The sequence below is a fragment of the Peromyscus leucopus genome, chromosome 3, assembly GCF_004664715.2.
Source record: "Peromyscus leucopus breed LL Stock chromosome 3, UCI_PerLeu_2.1, whole genome shotgun sequence".
Lineage (NCBI taxonomy): Eukaryota > Metazoa > Chordata > Mammalia > Rodentia > Cricetidae > Peromyscus > Peromyscus leucopus.
This window is the reverse complement of record NC_051065.1, coordinates 81,856,100-81,875,094: the sequence shown is the minus strand read 5'-3', so window position 1 is coordinate 81,875,094 and position 18,995 is coordinate 81,856,100. Positions and strand designations below refer to the sequence as shown.

Below are 18,995 nucleotides of genomic sequence, written 5' to 3'. Positions count from 1 at the left end.
ACAGGAATTGTGTGGTCTGGATCATTCTGACATGGACAGTGGTGGGCATGGTAGACAGGTATTGGTAAGAAGAGAACATTAGACAGTTCATTTCAGGCTTAATATTCACATTTCTGAAAATTAGCATCTTGGAAAATGTCCAAAGCTTTATTGTGTGTGTGTGTGGTCTGAACCTCAGAAGACAGACATAGTTGGCCTTCAGGAAAAATTGAAATGGATTACTCTGTTAGGCCGGGTTGCATAGATCCTAAAGGGGCTGAACTGGATTGGGGGTGACACATTCTGTCATCTCAGAAAGGCTGTGCAGTGGTCTAGGTATCTGAATTTCAGTATGGAGAGAAGACAAAGGCTGGTGACAATACATATTCAGAATCACTAACAAGCATGGCTTCATCTATCTATATTTAACCACCGAGCACTACAGCATTTACACAACAGGTTGCCTGTGCGTACTAATAGAACTGAATGGAACTTATTAAGTCTAATCAGTGACGGCTTTAATTACTTATTTCTTTTACTGATAGAGAACTTGTTTCCACCTAAGGGAGCTCATATGTACTCTGATAAAGTGGTTATTGAAAGGAAATCTACTAATGTCTTAAGATGGTAATCATGGCCATCATTCTTGGCCATTAAATAGTATCTGGTCAAAAGGCTTAGTCTGGCTACAGGATTTAAGGAATAAAAGGACTCAAATTTTAGCAATCCCATTGCAATTTATGTGCTTCCTGGCAATAAGCTCTTAGCCCCACCTTACTTAGCATATTCAAAATTCAGAATGCATTCCACCAAAAAATTCTGACTATAAAATAGCAATAACTTGCTATTCAGCTAGAATAATAGAACTGGAAAGTTTGGTTGGTGAGTCAGTCTTTTCATTTTTTTCTTTTTAATTAATAAATCAAAGTCTATTTTTTCGAAAAGTCTATTTTTTAACAGTTTATCTTTTCTGGTGTTCCTAATCCAAAAATAAAGGAGACAAAAAAAAAAAATCCCACAACTAAGAAAAGAATAAGTTGCCTGTAGGTTGATACAATAGAAAAGAAGCCTCACAATTTTCTTTGTGTGGCTGAATGGTCATCAAATGTAGAACACTTGCTGACTCAGTAGAAGAAACTGGACATTTGAGTACAATGAAGTCACTTGGGTATAAAGGATTTGTAGTGAAATAGCAAGTTTGATCTAAAGGGCAGAAACCAGGGCAAACTCCGAATGAAGGAGCTGACACTAGACAGAGAAGCGATTCAGACCTATTTCTACCAAACCGTGTGGCCTGGAAGAGAGGCAGTGGGTGCCTGCTATTCCACTTATTGACTCAGAAGGTTATGCAAAACCCATACAAGTCAGGCTAGGATGCCAAAGGCCTGTGGCTTGCACTTTGGGGCTCGGGGAGGAGGAAGTACCTGTGTTTCTGCCTCATCTCTGTACCCACATCCATAGAGTACTTGGGTGAATATGATGGAGGCATGGCAAAGCCCACATCCCAAAGCTAAAATTCCACACCAGTTTGAAATCTTAGACTATCAAACATTTGGGCAGTTAACAGCTTTTTAGAATGCCATGATCTCATAGTCAAAAACTGAGGGACATAGTCTATATCTCTAAAGTTTCTCCTGCTTCCCACATTTAAAAAGTATTTTCGGTGGAATTTTAGAATAGAGATTTTTAATCTAAATCATATTTTGTAGCCATCATATATCCACTGAGTTAAATATTAGAGGAATTTAATAGTGTTTAAGTGCAGAAATAATAGTGTTATAGAAATAATTTCTGAGTCTAAATGAATTTCCAAATTAAAAGATTTGGCATGGTGATTACTTCTCTAACAGCCAAGCAATTCGTAATAAGCCCAAAGTTTAATAATTACCCGTAATTCTCTTCCCCCATTTTTTGGATGTTACAAATGCTTATCTTGCTATTGCGGCTGCATTATTTTCATAAAACAGGACAAATTTCCCCCCAAAACTGCCGACAGAAACATCCACAAAGAAAAACAAATATATTGTTGGTTCAAATAGTGTTGAACAGCAGATTAGCAGTCGTTTATTGGCTTAGGGCATCTTTAAGCATGGTTTTTAGAGAGATACTCCTTTGGTGTCTGACTAGTTAGAGTCATTCTACACTTCAATAATGTCAGTGTTTTCGAGAAGTTCAGACAGATCGGTGAGATCAGCATCTTTTACTTTTATAGTTAAGACTTCAATAGTATGAGAGCAAGTTTAGAAAACGTTTTTATTAGACAAATTATGTAGACAAATTATACACAGAAAGCTCTGCCACTCATAACTGAGGCCTCCAAAGTGTTTTGTGTTCTTGTAGAATAGGCAATACATCAAAATCAGCCTATTTCCAGTGTTGTACATGGTTAACAGTTTGTTGGTAGCTGAAGTCACTGCAGCATCTGGTGTGCCCCTATATAGCTGTAAAGACTTTTCTGTTTGAAAATCAGAGTTGGAAATGAGAACATGAATGTCACAGGGGAACAAGGCGTGCATGCACTGCGGGACGCGTCACCCTGGAAACAAAGTGGTTTCTCATGATAAGAAAGTTTTCTGCCTGACACAGTAGACAATATTTAGAGATTTAGTACAAAAACAGTGACAGTACAAGATGCTCCCCAGAACAGAATTAGATCAAAATAGAATACACCGTAAGAATATACCTCTTAACTGCTCCTAAAGCAAACCACATAGGCTGGATCCTCTAGCAATCCTAGCCACAGAACGAATGAGAGTAAAGTAAGCATACGGCTGCCTGAAAACACAGGGTGAATCCCTGCTTTCTACTTACCACGTCGAGTTTAAGGATTACGGATGAAGCTCATTCTATGTTTCTAACAGATAAGAATGCTACTTTTAGAGGATTGTGCACAAAGAGGCACTGATTTTTGCTTGTCGCCCCTGCTGACACACTTGGCACTGATTTTGAAAAAACAGAACACCTCCAAGTAGAAGCGGGTAGGAAGGGGGTTCAGATGAGAGAGCCCAGTATAGTTGTTACGTTTGCTGTAGGGTGATGTATGACACAAATAAGGCCACATTGACACTTCTGGGGGGGCTTCCCTTCCTCCCTAGCTACGGTTACATGAATTGGCTTGCAGCTTCGGAAGAGGATTTTGAACCTACAATGATCTATGGTTAAACTCCGCTCTGTATGCTGTGTGGGGGGTTTCAGCTAATGGCATTTCCCATTTAGATAATTAACAAAAGGTAAAATTATCAAGGTTAGCTTTATACACTGCTGAGTAATGAATGCAAAACCTATTCAAATGAGTACATCTAGGAACAAAGATGAAATCACCCTGGATGTTTTAATAACAAAATTATAAAATAGTCTCTTGGCAAACAACGCAGGTCAGAATGACATTAAAGCAACCTGCCTTTCCAACGGGAAAGGCCTCCTGCGCTGCCATAGCTCCTGTACACAATGCTTGGTTTTTAAACTAAAGCTTTATTAAATGAATTGCAATAGCAATGGCTGCATTTATATATATATACACATTATATAGGTGCATATATATGTATATATGAAATACTAAGTTATTTAACACAATAAAGGCCTTTGCCATATGGTAAAGTTTACTGTACATAAGAAAAAGTTGGAATATTGTACAATCACATGAAGGTGGCATGCACTGCTACAGTGCAAGGGGGTTTTTAACTGTATAGTCTTGACTGGCAGATTCATGGCTTTTTGTAATCCTACAAAACTGCATTCTCATAGTGCGTGGCCTGAATGGTCTTCAAATCGTTTCACAGACACTGCAGGGGTTGCCTTTGGTCCACAGTTAAAGGACGCTTGACAACAGTGGAGAATTCTATGGATGCAGCTGAAGATGGAGAAAGACTGAAGTTATTGCAATTATAGTTTCAAAACAGAGGAACGGTACATGGGAGCCCTGTATGCAAAGTCAACCCTGCCAGTGCTCTCAGCGACCCAGTGCTCACTCCCTATACTTGAAGTACAGTGTATGAAAAGCAGACTAATAGGATCCTAGAATACTATATTCTTGGGGAACAAGTTGAGTAATGAAAAAAATGGAGGGTGATAGATAGAAGGAGAAAGAGAGAGAGAGAGAGAAAAGCAATAGGTCAGGGAAGGGGTGTGAGGAAAAAGAACTAGAATTGTTACTAATTATCCTGATTTCTTTTAAATAAAACGTCACATCCATGTTAGTCCCACATTATAGTTGCTCCTTTGGGGGAGTCCTAGAATAGGCGGAGCTGTCTGCTGCTCATATGGACGTGCCTCGGTCAGGGTCATTGCCCAGATTGAGCCCCAGGGTGGGAGTAGGCTGATAAGGAATAGATGACATTGTTTTGATAGGACTCCTGAAAAAGCCCCCATTAGGAGCCCTGTGCCTAAAAGGGCCAGTTCGGTGCTCTGGCACACTGCCGAAAGCAAAGCCAGAGGCAGCCTTCGCTGAGAGTGTGCGGCTAAGAGTCTGGATCTGTTCTGGGATGAAGGTGGTGGTGGTGATGTGAGTGTTTCTGAAATCACTGATCTGCTCCAGGGCTTGTCGTGTTGGCAAAGTGTCAATGTCCAGAGGGGTCAAGTCAATTGACGAGGTGGAAAACTGTTTATGGGGGCTGTCGTCATCTGTGCACAAGCTATTTACACGTCTATGAAGGTGCTCCAGGTCAATTTCCTTGTCATCCTGGAGATGAAGAAAAAGAAAATAAGGTTCTCATCAGTACTAGCTTGCATGGATTAAAAAAAAAAAAAGTTGTTCAGCAAACATGTAATTAACTGAACTTTGGGGCATATTCGCTTAACAGACATTGACTTGGCCCCTAGCATGAGCCAGGCATTGAGCTTGTTTCTGGGAATCCTGACAGGGCTTTGAGATAAAGTATCTATAATAAATACTTTCTTTGCAGCCGGAGCTTTAAAATGAACATATGTCACATGCAGCTACAAAGACGCAGGACAGGCTCAGGCAGGGACGCGAGCAGAGGGTCTGATTCTGGTGGCTTCTTTCAACCCCTGCCACCCCTTCTTGATACATGCTTCCTCTTTTCGAGTCTCATTCCAAATGGATTTTTTGATCCTTTCTATTGCTTAGGACTAGCCTCAACTTTCTGTTCTTAGATGAAAGAGATATGGGTTTCTTCGTGCTAATGTGTCAATGACTATTAAAGTGTTGTTTCTTGCAGCCCAGGGCTATGATGATTTTTAGAAAGAGTCAGCACAAGAGAGACTTCTCCTTGACAGGGACATGCGATGCCCAGCACCTGCGTCTGGCAACTGTGAGGTCAGAGTGGCGTTTAACAGATTCCTTCAAGTCAGGGCATGTGAATAAACATCTTTCACTGAGGGTCAGTTTTATGTTAAGTGGATATGTTTGTAAGAAGTTCTATTTATTTATTTTAAAAGGCAGTAAAGCCTCAGAGTTTTAGAAATCCTATCCACAAACCCTTCAGGGTTGAAAAAATGGACTGGAGAAGAAATAAAATTTTCTTTGTGATCAGACTTATTTAGAGCCAAGGTCAATAAACTAAATTTTTGAGGTTATAAAAATGTTCATTAATCATAAGAGGAGAAAATATTTGTTCACAGAACCCGGAATGGCTGTCGGAAGTTAGAACAGGGTATGTGTTTTCCCGCCACGCATGTAGTACTCTGCAGCGAACCCTGCCAGGATGCACAGCCCTGCTTTCCCTTCTCCTTTCTCATTTAAAATCCAATAAAAAAAATCCATTAATGCAGCATTATCACCGAGACTTCAGAAGGTTGAGATGTATAATTTTTATGGTTCCCAAGGCAACTGTAATCTAGACATCCATCAACAGCTATAACAATGCAAACATTTAATATCTTCTATAGTAATTCAAAAATAGAAGCCCAGGAGCCCTTAATTTTCAGGGTTTGCAGAACATCGAGTCTCAGCTACCATCTGCATTAATGTGGCCTTTTGCTTTGGGTTGATGTCAGCAGAGATACCAATGCTTACTTACTCTACAAAGACGGCATGGCAGTAAACCTGATTAGCTTTTAATTCGGTCTCCAAGGAATGGGATTGTGTATGATCATTCGCACAGGTAAGAAGCAAGGAAAGCGAAGCTGTTTTTATGAACGGTACTGATCTACTTTGCATCTAAGGAGCTACAAGGATCCTTAGACTATGTAGATAAGGATGTTCGAAAGACAAACACTGCCGCGCAGACATGCATATACAAATGAGAGATCATTTTTTATTTGTACATCAAAGCCAATCCTCTGCGGACTGCCTTGGGCATCAGCCAGCCAAGTGCTGGGCAGAAAGTTTAAAACTCTTCTTGAAACTGCCCCTCAAATCAAACCACTGAATAAACTCAAGTTGCTGCTTTTCACATCAACTCTTTTAAGATCAATGAGCCAAGTATTGTTGTTTTTAACGTTTTCTCTGGTTTTGGATGTACCTCACATGCTGCTTTCACTGAGGCACTATGCATAATTCTGCAACCATTCTCACAGACAGATAGCTATACAAACTTGAACATGGCCCTGCAGTTAAGCTGATGGCATAGTCAGGGAGGTAAGCAGAATTCAGAATGATTTCCCAATGTGAATTTGGCACAAATGGGCTCATGGGAGAGCCCCAGACACACAGTCATTTCTTCAGATCTTCACACATAGATAGGGCGTCGTGACTAATGGTGAAGAGAAAGCATCATGCCAGGGTCTTTTAGGCCTAGTCTTTAAAACACAAGTTTATCTACAACTTTAGGAATTGAAAGAAACTATTAAGCATCTTTGTGAACTGGGTCAAGGGAACCACAGCCTTGCAGGATCATTAGTAGGTAGCCTGAGACTCAGAATTTCAGAGCCTACTACAGAACATGACACTGTGGGCCTCACAGACCCTTGCTCTTTATTTACCCCGAGTGTCCTAAATGGAAACTGGTGTTGGCTCGCCACATGCCTATTTTGAATCTTCAAAGAAGGCAGAAAAAAAGCAATTGCTAATGTTACCCTTTCCTCCCCGGAAATACAGCCACCGGATATCCGGCAGCTCTAGTTGGGGCCCAAGTTCAAGTACCTCTTTGGATGGGACCCGCGAGCCCTTCCTCCGGCTCCACCACGTCTCCAGCACCGCTATGAGACAGGAGAGCACGATCCCTGCGGCCAGAATGCAGAACACGCCTGCCAGGCTCTTGATGTCCAGGGCTCCTCCCTTCTGTTTCGCATCTACCGAGGAGTACAGGTCACACTGGCCATTCTTGGGCCACCACTTGTGCTTGAGAATGTCCATATCTCCACTCTGCTGCAGCTCCAGGATCCTAGGGGGTGGAGAACACAGTGCATGTGACTGTAGCCGGGGTGACTGCCTTGTCCACAACCTGAACGATCATGACCTCCCATCTAAAGATGGTCGGTCTAGCTCGCTAGAGCAGTTTGTAGGCAGAGCACTGCCAAACCAAAATCATGGATGCTTTGATCCGGTGACATGTGTGTCCAGGGGTTTTCTTTTACCTTGCCCTCCTTCCCTCTGTCTCTCCCTCCATTCTTTTACTATTTTGTTCTCACAGGAACGCTAGTGGCCCCTGCCCCATTCATTGCATTATGTTTTTCAAATTACATTCAGGAGGTGCTGTTCTGAGGCGGTCTGACACTGATGCAACCCTGCCCTTTCCTCCAGTGAACACAGCTCTGGACCACAATGTTTTTTTGGAAGAGCCCCTTTGCTGCCTTCTAGCCACACACTGGTGCAATATGACCCAGCATATGCTATACACACGGGAATTCAATGAAAATAAAACTTCTATTATTTATTATGGTGCGGGAGAAGGCCTTGGGACAAGTTTTGATGTTGATAAAATACATCATTTTCAGCTCTTCACACAACTGATGTACTTTTTCTTTTAATGCCAAAGGGAAAGTAACCCACCTCTCTGGGAGGAAGATCAGAGGTGGTTAAATTCAAACAACACTTCCTTGAAACAGAGAGAGCTGTGAAAATCACAGTTTTTCAAAGTGTGGTTCACACAGAGGAGTCATCCTCAGCCCCCCAAATTCTGCTTAGATCCCTGACCTGCCATGTGCTGGTGTTTCTGCAGGGGCCGTGTTCCCCAAAGCCAAAGCAGCTCTGGAGGTTCCTGGTCCAGACCCTTAGGAATCCCCAGGGTATTTCAATTCATTCCCTGAGCTGTCCTGAGAGCCAGCTACAAGGGCACCAATAACCTACGGGGTGGTGATTGGGAAGAGTGGGGACAGGCAGGGGTGCATTGGTTCTTGAGGGCATGATGTTCTTGCTGCACACTCTTCCCTGGCAGCCAGCACTGGAGTCGGGAGGGAGGAATCCAGTGGCGCTCCTGGAGGTCTGGTGTCTCTGCAAACCTCCCAGCTACTCACAAATAAGTCACTTGAACCCAACCTCCTGGAGATCATAAAGATAGTTGTCAAGATATATTTGTCACATGTGTTTGTCAAGATAAGAGGGTGGGACATAGCCATCAGTTTTAGCTTGAATTATAATTTTTTATGAATCAACTTTGGGTATGTGGTCCTATATTTGTGCTCTGGCCCTGGCCCATACCTTATTTGGAGATGAGGATTTTAAAAACTTAGGAGAGGAACTCAGCTAGTCTAGGAGTAAATCACCCACTGTCCTTCCTACGTTAAACCTTCTTCATGGCCAGATGATAACAAAATAACAAAGACACTTGGGCACTGGAGGTAAGGTCCACAACTCACCTGAGATAAGAGTGCAAGTGGCTTGGGGCTACAGAGGATGGCTGACCCCACATTCCCATCACCTCCCACAGTACCCCAGGGCTAGCATTGCCTAGGTTGCCTTCCTCCGCTCATGGAAGCCATGGAAATGATTGTAAATTGTCATCCTCTGCATCTTCAGAATTCCCCCAAGTGCATTCCACCAGCCACACACACCTACAAGGCCTTCACAAGGAAAAGGCCCTATGGTCATCAACTGTGATACCCTCTTGGGGACTTCTATGATGTCAGCTTAGTAAGTATCCAAGTAGACCTGTAGCAAAGAAAGCCTTACTGTTCTGTGTAGCTCAGCCTCCCTCAGACTGCTTTCATTTTGCTCCCCTCATTTTAGCTCCCCATTAAAGTCAATACTCTATAGAACTCTAGTTTAAGGGGCCCCAAAAAGCGTATACTTGTGGAAACTGCTAGCAGAGGTAAGGCTCACCCAAATACATAATTATGTCATCGAGGATTCTTGCTTGACATAATTATGGTAATGGTCTGTCCACCATTACCATTTAAATGTCGTTGCATCATAATAGAAATAACACAATGTCCTTTAGGAATTTTCTTATCAAAAGGCACAAAATAGTCAGAGCATCTTTAGATATCCTGCAGGAAAACTTCAGTTAGCTTCGAGGAAAGAATTTTGTTTAAAATTGAGTATATAATTAAATATAAAAAGGAAGTTACGGCAATGTTTGCTCGATGAGAATACAGTTGCCTTCAGTGTGTGTGGAGAACACTTATATGATCCTCTGGTGAATACTCAAGTTGGAGGAAACTCAGATTACTTACAAAAGATGACATGCTGGCCACATAGAACACTCCCTCCCCTGACATGCATCATTTGTGGTGCTTTGAAAGAAAATGCCCCACAGTAGGCACATGCATTTGAACACTTGATCCCCTGTTGGATAATCTGCTGGGGACATTTAAAAAGTATGGCCTTCCTTGAGGAAGTATGTCACTGGAGGTGAGCTTTGAAAGTGTGAAGACTCATGCCATTCTTTAGTTCACTCTTTCTGCATTGTGCTTGCAATTAAGGATGTGAGCTCTCAGCTTGCTGCTCCTGCTGCCGGGCCTGCTCCTTGCTGCCTGCCTTTACCCCTCTGCAACCATGAGCCAAATAATCTCACTCATCCTCTGGTCATGGTATTTTATCCCAGCAACAGAAAAGCGACTTATATACCATCCCTTACACTGTTCATCTGCCAATTATGTAAATACCATAAGCCAATCTGAACAGTTGTTATGCTGTCCTGTTTAAGGAATGGTGACAAGAAAAAATAAAGTCTTCCTATGTTCAGTGCAGAGGCATGTCTCCTTTTTCAGGAGATCTAGGACCTGTAGCTGGATGACTCTGTGGGCACATGGACACAGAAGATTCAGAACCGCAGCCCCAGCCACCTCGCCTTCACCACCACACTGATCAGTGTTCCAGAGAGGTAAGTTTTCTTCCACATTCCTTACCTTCCTTCACAGTTACCTGTCACTGGTGACTACCATGCAGTCTCCTCTCTAGAAAGCCCACTCACCTTCTCTCTGCTGCACAGGTGGATATTGATCAAATATGCCAAGCATGGCGTCTGCTAAGGGAACCCTGCCCTCACATCCTACTCCTTTTCCCCCCCCTCATCACCAAGGCTGTTTTATAATTTATTCCATTTTCTATGAATCTATCCATCCATTCAATAAATATTTCAAGGGAGACCCATGCCAAGCATGCCTCGTGCACAAAATTTATTCTCCACCACGACTATGCATTCAGGCGGAACGGCCTGGCACACAGCGGCGGCAGAGCTGTCCTTTCGCTGCCTTTATTCTGTGCCCCTTCATTCTCTCGTTCACCCAGGATCGGGTTACCACCTCTTCCCTCTCCTTAATCATTGCTGAAACCTCCGTGTTTCATTCACTTATTCTGCCTCTTTATTTTTTTAATATATGAGGAATATTTTCACATAAAAACTAGCATTGAGTTATATAAATTATATTGCACCCATTCCAATTCTAATGGGAACTAGAAGCAGTAGACCGGAAGTCTTTAACTGCAGAGTCTGACTTTCACGTAGCTAGTGAGAGAAGTTCACAGGTAGGGAAGAATGGGAACGTTCTCTCAAGCTCGGCAAAGCCACAGGATCATGCAGATGGTGGGGGGAGCGAAGGAAGGATAGAGGGAGGGAGAGAGGGAGAAAGAGAGAGAGAGAGAGACAGAGACAGAGACAGAGAGACAGAAACAGAGAGACAGAGAGATTGGGCCCTAGACTTCCCCAGTCACACTCCAGCTAATTCTCAGTAGCATACACCATGTCCTGCGGAGATAGTCCAGCTTGGGATAGAACACTGTAGGGCAACGAAAGCTTCATTTAGGCCTGGAGTTCTGCAAAACCTTGCCATGAAATTTAGTGCTTCTGGAAGTTCCCTAAGAATCTCATCATAGCACCTAATCATTTAAAAACTTTTTTTTAAAGGACTAGTTGGAGTAAGCTTATAATGTTCTTCCTTAAACACCAACAAGATGAATTCTTGTATTAAAATAAAGATCCAGGTTCACTTTTCAGATTTTCACGGGACTCTTGTAAGTGAAGCTTAAAAGCACACCTAGAGGAGAGTTCAAGATACAATAGTGAAATCTCTGGCTCTTTGGGATGACAGGATTTTATGTTATGCGCAGGAGTTCCACATGGTGACAGTATTGGCTCACACAGGGCTGCACGGCAGCTATGGCTTACCTGTGGGCGGGATTGAAACGCAGGAAGCAGACACTTGTGCCTTAAGCACTTAACTATCAGACACAAAATTAGCTACTAGATTGTGATGAACGATTAGATGGCTCAAACCTTTTCTTCAAATGCAGTGAGAAAAAATCCTGCCATTTTAAAGGTCGGGGAGATGACAACCGCATTTTCTTTTGAGGGCCATTGTAGTGAGAACGAACGAGATCACACACGCACACAATGGATCTTGCCATCTTGCTCACTGCTTGGGATGTGGGAGGAGAGCACAGTTTGAAAGTTAGGTTATGATTGTCAGCGCGCGCGTGTGTGTGTGTGTGTGTGTGTGTGTGTGTTGTGTTGCGCGCTCCCGCGCTCTCCAGCACGTATGCGTGTGTCCGTGCGCCTAGTCTTGTTCTTCGGACCGGTTCTGGCATATTCTTCTTCATTTAGAATTTGCGAGTGATTCCCTGATAAGAACACTGCATTTCCTTCTTTTTCCTAGTATTCAAACATTTGCACTTTCGCTGAGCAGAAACAGAAAAGGTTCAGCTTGAAAAGGTTTCTAGCTCAGCCTGGGCACCCTGAGTACCTTGTTGATACAAATGAGCAAGTTCCAAGGGAAGGCTGTGAAGCCAACCGTCCTTCTTTCATATTCAAATAAAAGCATTCAGCATGTTCAGGCAGGCCTGGGAAAAAGGCTTTTGCTCACTTTGAAGATAATAACTTCATTTCTGTGCGAGGCTGCTCTAACCCATTGATCACTTACCACCTTGAACAGCTAGTCTAGGAATTGATTTCTAAATTAGTTTATTTGTAAGGTGAGAGGTTGCTGGAAGGGGTGTGCCAATCTCCACCCGCTGAGGGGACTTAGATTTTTGTCTTGAGAAGAGCAGGCTGCAGCAGGCTCCTTTCAAGTTTCATTGGAATCATGGCCCTTTGCTAAATTCGTGTGGAGTCAACTGTTATGCAATATCCCTGGTTATCTGAGAGAAAAAAAAAGACACTTGCTTACTTAGTCACTTCTACTAAGAAAGGGTCTAGAGACACTCAAAAAAAAAAAAAAAAGATTAAACTGAACGCAAGAATTCTTTCTCAGGCTATACGTGTAGTGTGTCGCTGCCCCTGTGACTTTGGTAATCCGATTTCCCACTTTTCAGAGACATAAACTCTTAGAATGCGGAGGGCGACAGACATTGCCCTCCCCCACCCCCATTCTCCTGTGGAGGACACTAACACAGAGCGGGAAGGCCACACATTTTCTGCATTCACCACAGTCTCATTGCTGCCCTGATTAAGTGATTTTTTTTTTTTTTTTTTTTTTTTTTTTGTGACTCACACTGACTGGAACTCAGGTCTGTCTTCCAACACATTTCTTGTCATACAACACATCGATTCCCACACCAATACTGAAAGAATGGCTATCTAGCCCTTTCATTTTTCAGAGGTTTACTAAGAACTTTAGGGAATGGCCATCTACACACTTCCCTTAAACAAAACAATATAATTGTAATGTGACTATAAATTTGTTCATACTGTAATTTAGGTATACAAAGAAAACATGGTTTTACCATAGCTTAATTGATCTGAGCCCTGTGGCCACTGAGTAGGTGAATAAAACTAAATGTAACATAGTTTGGTTTAAATTTTAATCAGCTCTAACAATGTAACATGTCTCTAGATGGATATCCATCTAGTTGAGAAGATGATGTCTTCTATGCCTTCCTTCCTTGCTCTTTTTTTCAAGATGGCATCTGGATTTGTAGAGGTCGGCCCTGTGAGAGCTTTGGGAAATGAAGCTGCTGGTTACTTGGCTGCGGATTTACTTCGTTGCCTGTGAGGTATGATGGGCTAGATCCAATCCTTAGAGATTGGTGACTGAGGCTAAAGTCTGCAAAAGCTGTACATTTGTAAAAGGTCACTGAGGTCAACAAAGCAACATACCCCAAAACTGTCCATTTGGAGCTACAGTTCTAAAAGGTTACAGTCTGTAAACATCAGGATGGGGTGCATCTAGCAGGCAGGCAGTCATGGTGCTGGAGCAGTAGCTGAGAGTTCACATCTTGATCCTCAAGCACGAGGCAGAGAGATAGCTAACTGGTAATGGCATGGGCTTTTGAAGTCTCAAAGCTTCACCTCCTCCAAAAAGGTCATATCTCCTAATTCTTACCAAAGAGTTTCACCAACTGGGCATCAAGTATTCCAGCATATGAGCCTATGGGTACCATTCTCATTCAAACCACCACAGCGAGGCTCCTTGGGTTCTGAAAGGTTGTAAAGGGAGGCTCCCTCTGTGCCTTTATCCAGCCTTTGACTTCTTCAGACACCATCATGGTGCCTTCTTGTCCCTAAGCACAGGATTGAGAGGCAGAGCTATGAGCTGGGAAAGGGAGAAAGAAGACCTGGAAGTGAGATGGAGCTTTGATGGCTTCCCCTCATTGGAGGTGTGCTCTGCTGGTGTGGAGCCCATGGACCCAAGGGGCATTCTTCAGATCTCTTACAAGACAGGATGGTACAGCTTCTGCCTGCCGTGGATGTGGTTTTCAAACAGATGCCCCTGCTGGTCCATGTCCCACCTCTGCCCACTGTTGGAAACTTCTGGGTAGGTTTAGTTTTCCTCTTCTCTGGCTAGGCTTCTTAGCTCATCTTCATAGAAGAGAATTTCAACTATATAAAGATAGAAACTCTATGATATGATACTTGCCAGATATCTCTTCAATTCAAAAGTACCGAGGCAACTTGGAACCAAGAAAGGGTCAGAATAAAATATACCATTTTAAATATGTAAAAAATTATCTGCACATATTTATGGGTTTTGCATTGTTAAAAAAGATATTTAGAAGACTCAATAATGTTTAATGCTGGTAATTTCTGAGAAATTTAGAACTATTTTAAGTAAGGAATTTTTTTCTTTTGTATATCAAATCTGATGAGGGAAGGTAGAATTCTGTCAGCATCAAATAAAGCTAATTTGATGAGTTTCCAAGAAATTTTTCTCTCTGTGACTTTGTCAAAAGGGTTAATGGCATGCAGATACTTCTGAGAAGAAATCATTTCAATAGGTTTCCTTTTTGTCTTGTAAAATCCAGGTAAACTTCCTTAGACGCGAAAGTATTTCTCAAAGATTATGATCTAAGCCAATTAGTATAGTCGCTCCATAAACAGATTTCTGCAGCCAGAATTTGAAGATCAGAGTCGGGACAGCAAATTCCATCAACTTCCTATGAGACAAGCATCCTCCAATCATCTCTTACAGAAGGCTTCTTAGTGTTTGGCTAGTAACATCAGCTGCAAGAATGCTTACTGACATCATCTACTATCTCAGTAAAGCCAGATTTCACGGTGATTTTAGAAACTCCTGCCACTTAGCCTGGCTTTTTAAATAACACCTCCAGGATGCTGCCTCAGTCCTGTCAACCAAGGCTGCCTAAGATCGTGAAAGTGAACCAACAGCTTCTCGTGTCTTCCAAATGAGTTAGTGTGTATCATCTTCTAGATCATATCACCATCATTTTAGACTGCATAGGACACATGGCTTCTGTCATCCTAACAACCCTGTTTTTGCATGGTAAATGCCACCGTAGACAGCTGTAAACACGTGTGCCTTATTTGTAAGAACAGCCCAGATGTCTGATCTATTCTGCTGGCTGTGGCTACTGACTTAGTTTGGGAGACTCAGAGCCAAGAAGGCTCATTTCACTGACCCTGTTACCCACACCCAAAGTTGCATCCTTGAAAGTATCTATTTTAGAGATAATCTTTGTGACCTTTATTCCAGTGCTCTTTTGGCCACATGTACTACATATGCATTGATAGTACATTAAAGCACTAATGTGACTGTGCTTGCATCTTTAAATGAGGACCGAGAGAATGTGTGTTAATTTTGTCTCTGAACAGATTAAGAAAGACATTCACTGTATACAAATGATGGCACTATAGTCCCTTACACAGGTTCAGGTTTCTTTGGTTTTGTGATTGCATTTACTCTGAGATTGGAACTGCCTGTGACCCAAGAGTGACAGCCTTACACATTTGGGTCAAGTGGACTTCTTTGGGATGAAATCTGCAGAATCATTTTCTAGGCAGTAGCAGCTTCAGCTTTACATCAAAGGTGTATAGTCAGATATTGTCCTGCAACTGAGAACCCCAGAGGAGTGATTATGATTTACATAGAATGAGTAAGAACTGACCAAGGCAAGAAGGTGGTGTCTTTTATAACAAAAGGTATAAACATGTTTTAAAAACAGGTTTGATGAGAAGTATGCATCAGTTAGAAGTAAAGAATTATTACACACACCAAAGATGGCATGCTTGCATCTTGCTCAATAGCTGAAATGGTCCCTCAGGAGGCTGATCAGTTACAGCCTCTATTACAGCTACAGGCATGATCCTGTGTCAGAGGAAATATCTCCTGTGTTGCTTCTAATCCGGCATCTCACTTTCAGATTAGAAAAAGGTAATTTGATAAAAACTTAGTCAACTCTGAGTTCGTTATTCAGAAACTAATAATATCTTCACATGTCAACTAATCTCTTCCAGAGGCATTCATTTTCTTGTGAAGGTAAACTTTATCTGGAATTGCCAAAGTAATGCACTAAAAGTAAAATACTGCCAAATTTATAAATCACTTATCAAAAATATTATATTTAATTTGAATTACAAAAAACCTTATTATTTGTGTGTGTGTGTGTGTGTGTGTGTGTGCCCATGCGGATGTGAGTACATGTGGAGGTCAGAAGAGGCTATCAGATTCCCTTGAGGTGATGTTACAGGCAGTCATGAGCCAAACCATGTGGGTGCTGGGAACTGAACTCAGATCCTCTAGAACAGTGATTCTCAACCTTCCTAATGCTGCAACTGACCCTTTAATACAGTTTCTCATGTTGTGGTGACCCCCGACCATAAAATTATTTTGTTGCTACTCTATTACTCTAATTTTGCTACTGTTATGAATCACAATGTAATGTCTGATATGTAGGATATCTATATTCGACTCCTGTGAAGTGGTCATTCGATCCCCAAAGGGCACCACTGCTCTAGGAGAACAGCAATCAATCTCAATCATTGTGCCATTGTTCTACCCCTGCTTATCACCATGACCATCATTACCATCATCATCAACATCATCATCATCTTTAGGCAGAGTCACTTTTAAGTCCTAGTTGGCTTTGAATGTGTGATGATCCTCCTTCTTCATGCTCAGTGGCTCTGTGGTTATAAAAAATCACACTAGTTTGACCTTCTTCTTAAAGTAATCTTGTGGGGAATGAAATCTATTGACTGTTTTGACTGTTGGATTGTTCCACCACCCTTATTCTTACTAGCAATATTGGCAATGTTGATGTCACTCACTATAGTCTCATTTTACAGCTAAGGAGACTGAGGCTCAGGATGAAGAAAATTTCCCAAGGGCCAAGACTGCTAAGTGGTTTATTTGTCCCTCCAAATCAGGTCCTCTGGTTGCTATGTTTTGTTTGAGCACATTCTCAAGCTCTTCATTATTCTGAAAGAGAACCTTGTCATTGGATGCTGCCTTTTTATTTCTTGCTTCTTCATTAACTGAGACCTTCCCTGCTAGCATCCTTGGCTAACACGCATCCCACTGTATCCATTTCCAAACATTACACTTCTAGTAACACATCTTGATGTCCCCGGAGAGCCACGTGAATATTGCATGAGTTCATTAATCTCTTTTGTGATTAGAGTAAACGTCAGTTGAATTCATTATCATGAGGCACTTAGGGGACTTTAAGAATGTTACCAAAACAAAGAAGTGTGTCCACAGAAGAGGTGCTCTGATATCATATCCTTATCCAATCAAAGGAAATGTATTGTGAAGCTTCTAACTCGTGTTTTATAAGCACCCACATTTATCTCAATGACTTCCCTCCCTTAGCGTGTGTGTAATCCTCCATAAAAAATATGCTGCTTGTTAAATAGCACTTAGCTGCTCTGAAAACTACATTATTTAATTATTTAATGTTTTTGCTTAAAGAAAATACTTCATTCAGCTACCAAGAAAACTTTTGTTCTCTCTGAGAACCATCATACCTTATAGATACTTTATCTGATTGAGGATGAGTTTTGTCTTTGAAACACATAGTGCCCATTTGTTATCTCCTTGCTTTACAGACATCTCCTTCACCCTCAAGTCTTGAAGTACCTAAAGAGGCAAAAGCAGCTTTGCTCTACCAAGCAATTGTTTGAAAAATCAAATTAGTAATGTGACAGATCTCAAGACTTTGGTGACTAGTGAACTTTAATTATTATGTATTTTATGTGTTTATGCTGGCAGTAAAAGTCAAGCACTCATTATAGAAATGGCAGACATGATCTTTCATAAAATGAGTGCTGGGTGGCAAATGAATAGATAATCAGGATAATGAAAGCTAGACAGAGAGATGCTAGAGAGCTGAGAAGACCCAGACAATGGCTCCCACTGAGATGGAGGGCATAATTGCATTTGGGAAGAGAACACTTTGGGTGATCTTTTAAAATGTCAGTCACATCCTTAAGCACAGTGTGGTATTTGGGTTATAGGGTAAAGGGGAAATTCCTTTCATTTTGCGGTGAGAAACTGGCAGTGATCATCCCTACTCAGAGTGACTCTGCAGGCATCGCCAAATCTTTACGCACATTTTTCAAATGCATGCCCGTGAAAATGTGTCATGAAGTCAAATTTATTATGTCTGGATTTATAAATATTTTCCCATTCTTTAGTCTGGCATACAAACTTTAAAAGGGGGGTATTTGGAAGGGTGTACTGTATATGCAATAAAGATTGTGGTGTGTATCTTAGGCACAGTGCTCATAGAGAGGATAATGTAGGAAAAGGTTTTGAAAGAACGAACTGTCCTGAACATGAGCACAAATATTGAACTTCCAAAATGAGGAATGACAATATATAGAAGGAATTCATTATTCAGAGAACAATTGGAGAGGCTGGATTGATAACTGAAGATTTGTTTTATGATGCAAATGGCATCTTCCAAGTTAGAGGCTCTCTAATGATGTATGCTTGAAAAGAAATTCAGCTCTAGGTCTGCTTGTAGGAACTCTGTCCTTGATTAAAAGTCTCAGTTCGCTTTCAGAATACCAGTAACAGTACAACTTTGGACTCTTCAAAAATTATACCTTAGATTTTGGATAATTTGTGTTTCATTTAGCATTGTTATAACTATAATAAAAAGAGTTTTGATTTTTGAAAGAGTTAAGGCAGTAATATAAACTTTTTTTCAAGGAGACCTTAGGCATACCCCTTCTCATTTTAGACATTTGAAAAAATCACTAACATCTTCCTACCATGATTCTGAATATGCAAATGATGATTCTATAAATGGGAAAAATAAAAAAGCAGAACAAAAATTCTTTCTTGGACATTAACCTGCAATTATGCTACTGTGTAATTTCACTGCAGTGTGATTATGGGATCTGGAAGGCACAACAAAATGAGGGTACTGTGTAAGAGGTCAAACACCTTGTTTGGAAGGATGAGCAGGCTGGGGACAACCTTCTGGAGAAAGGTTCATCTAGGATGAGAAGTTAGGAATGAGTTGGACAGGCAGAAGCAGTGAGTTGAGAAAGGAA

General features: G+C 41.6%; 1 protein-coding gene across 2 annotated transcripts in view; it reads right to left on the bottom strand.

The window, feature by feature from the left end:
* The window catches only part of Grid2 (glutamate ionotropic receptor delta type subunit 2), a 1,432,020-nt gene that overhangs the window by 32,489 nt on the left and 1,380,536 nt on the right, over nt 1–18,995 (bottom strand). The window contains exons 15-16 of one of the 2 annotated variants that reach the window (XM_028880742.2): nt 7,022–7,262; nt 2,214–4,657 (exon numbers count right to left, since the gene is read on the bottom strand). In XM_028880742.2, the coding sequence (XP_028736575.1) occupies nt 4,235–4,657; nt 7,022–7,262 (664 nt within the window). In that variant the 3' untranslated portion in view covers nt 2,214–4,234. Of the gene's footprint in view, nt 1–2,213; nt 4,658–7,021; nt 7,263–18,995 lie in introns of those variants that run through there. The other variant, XM_028880745.2, reaches the window with a different exon arrangement.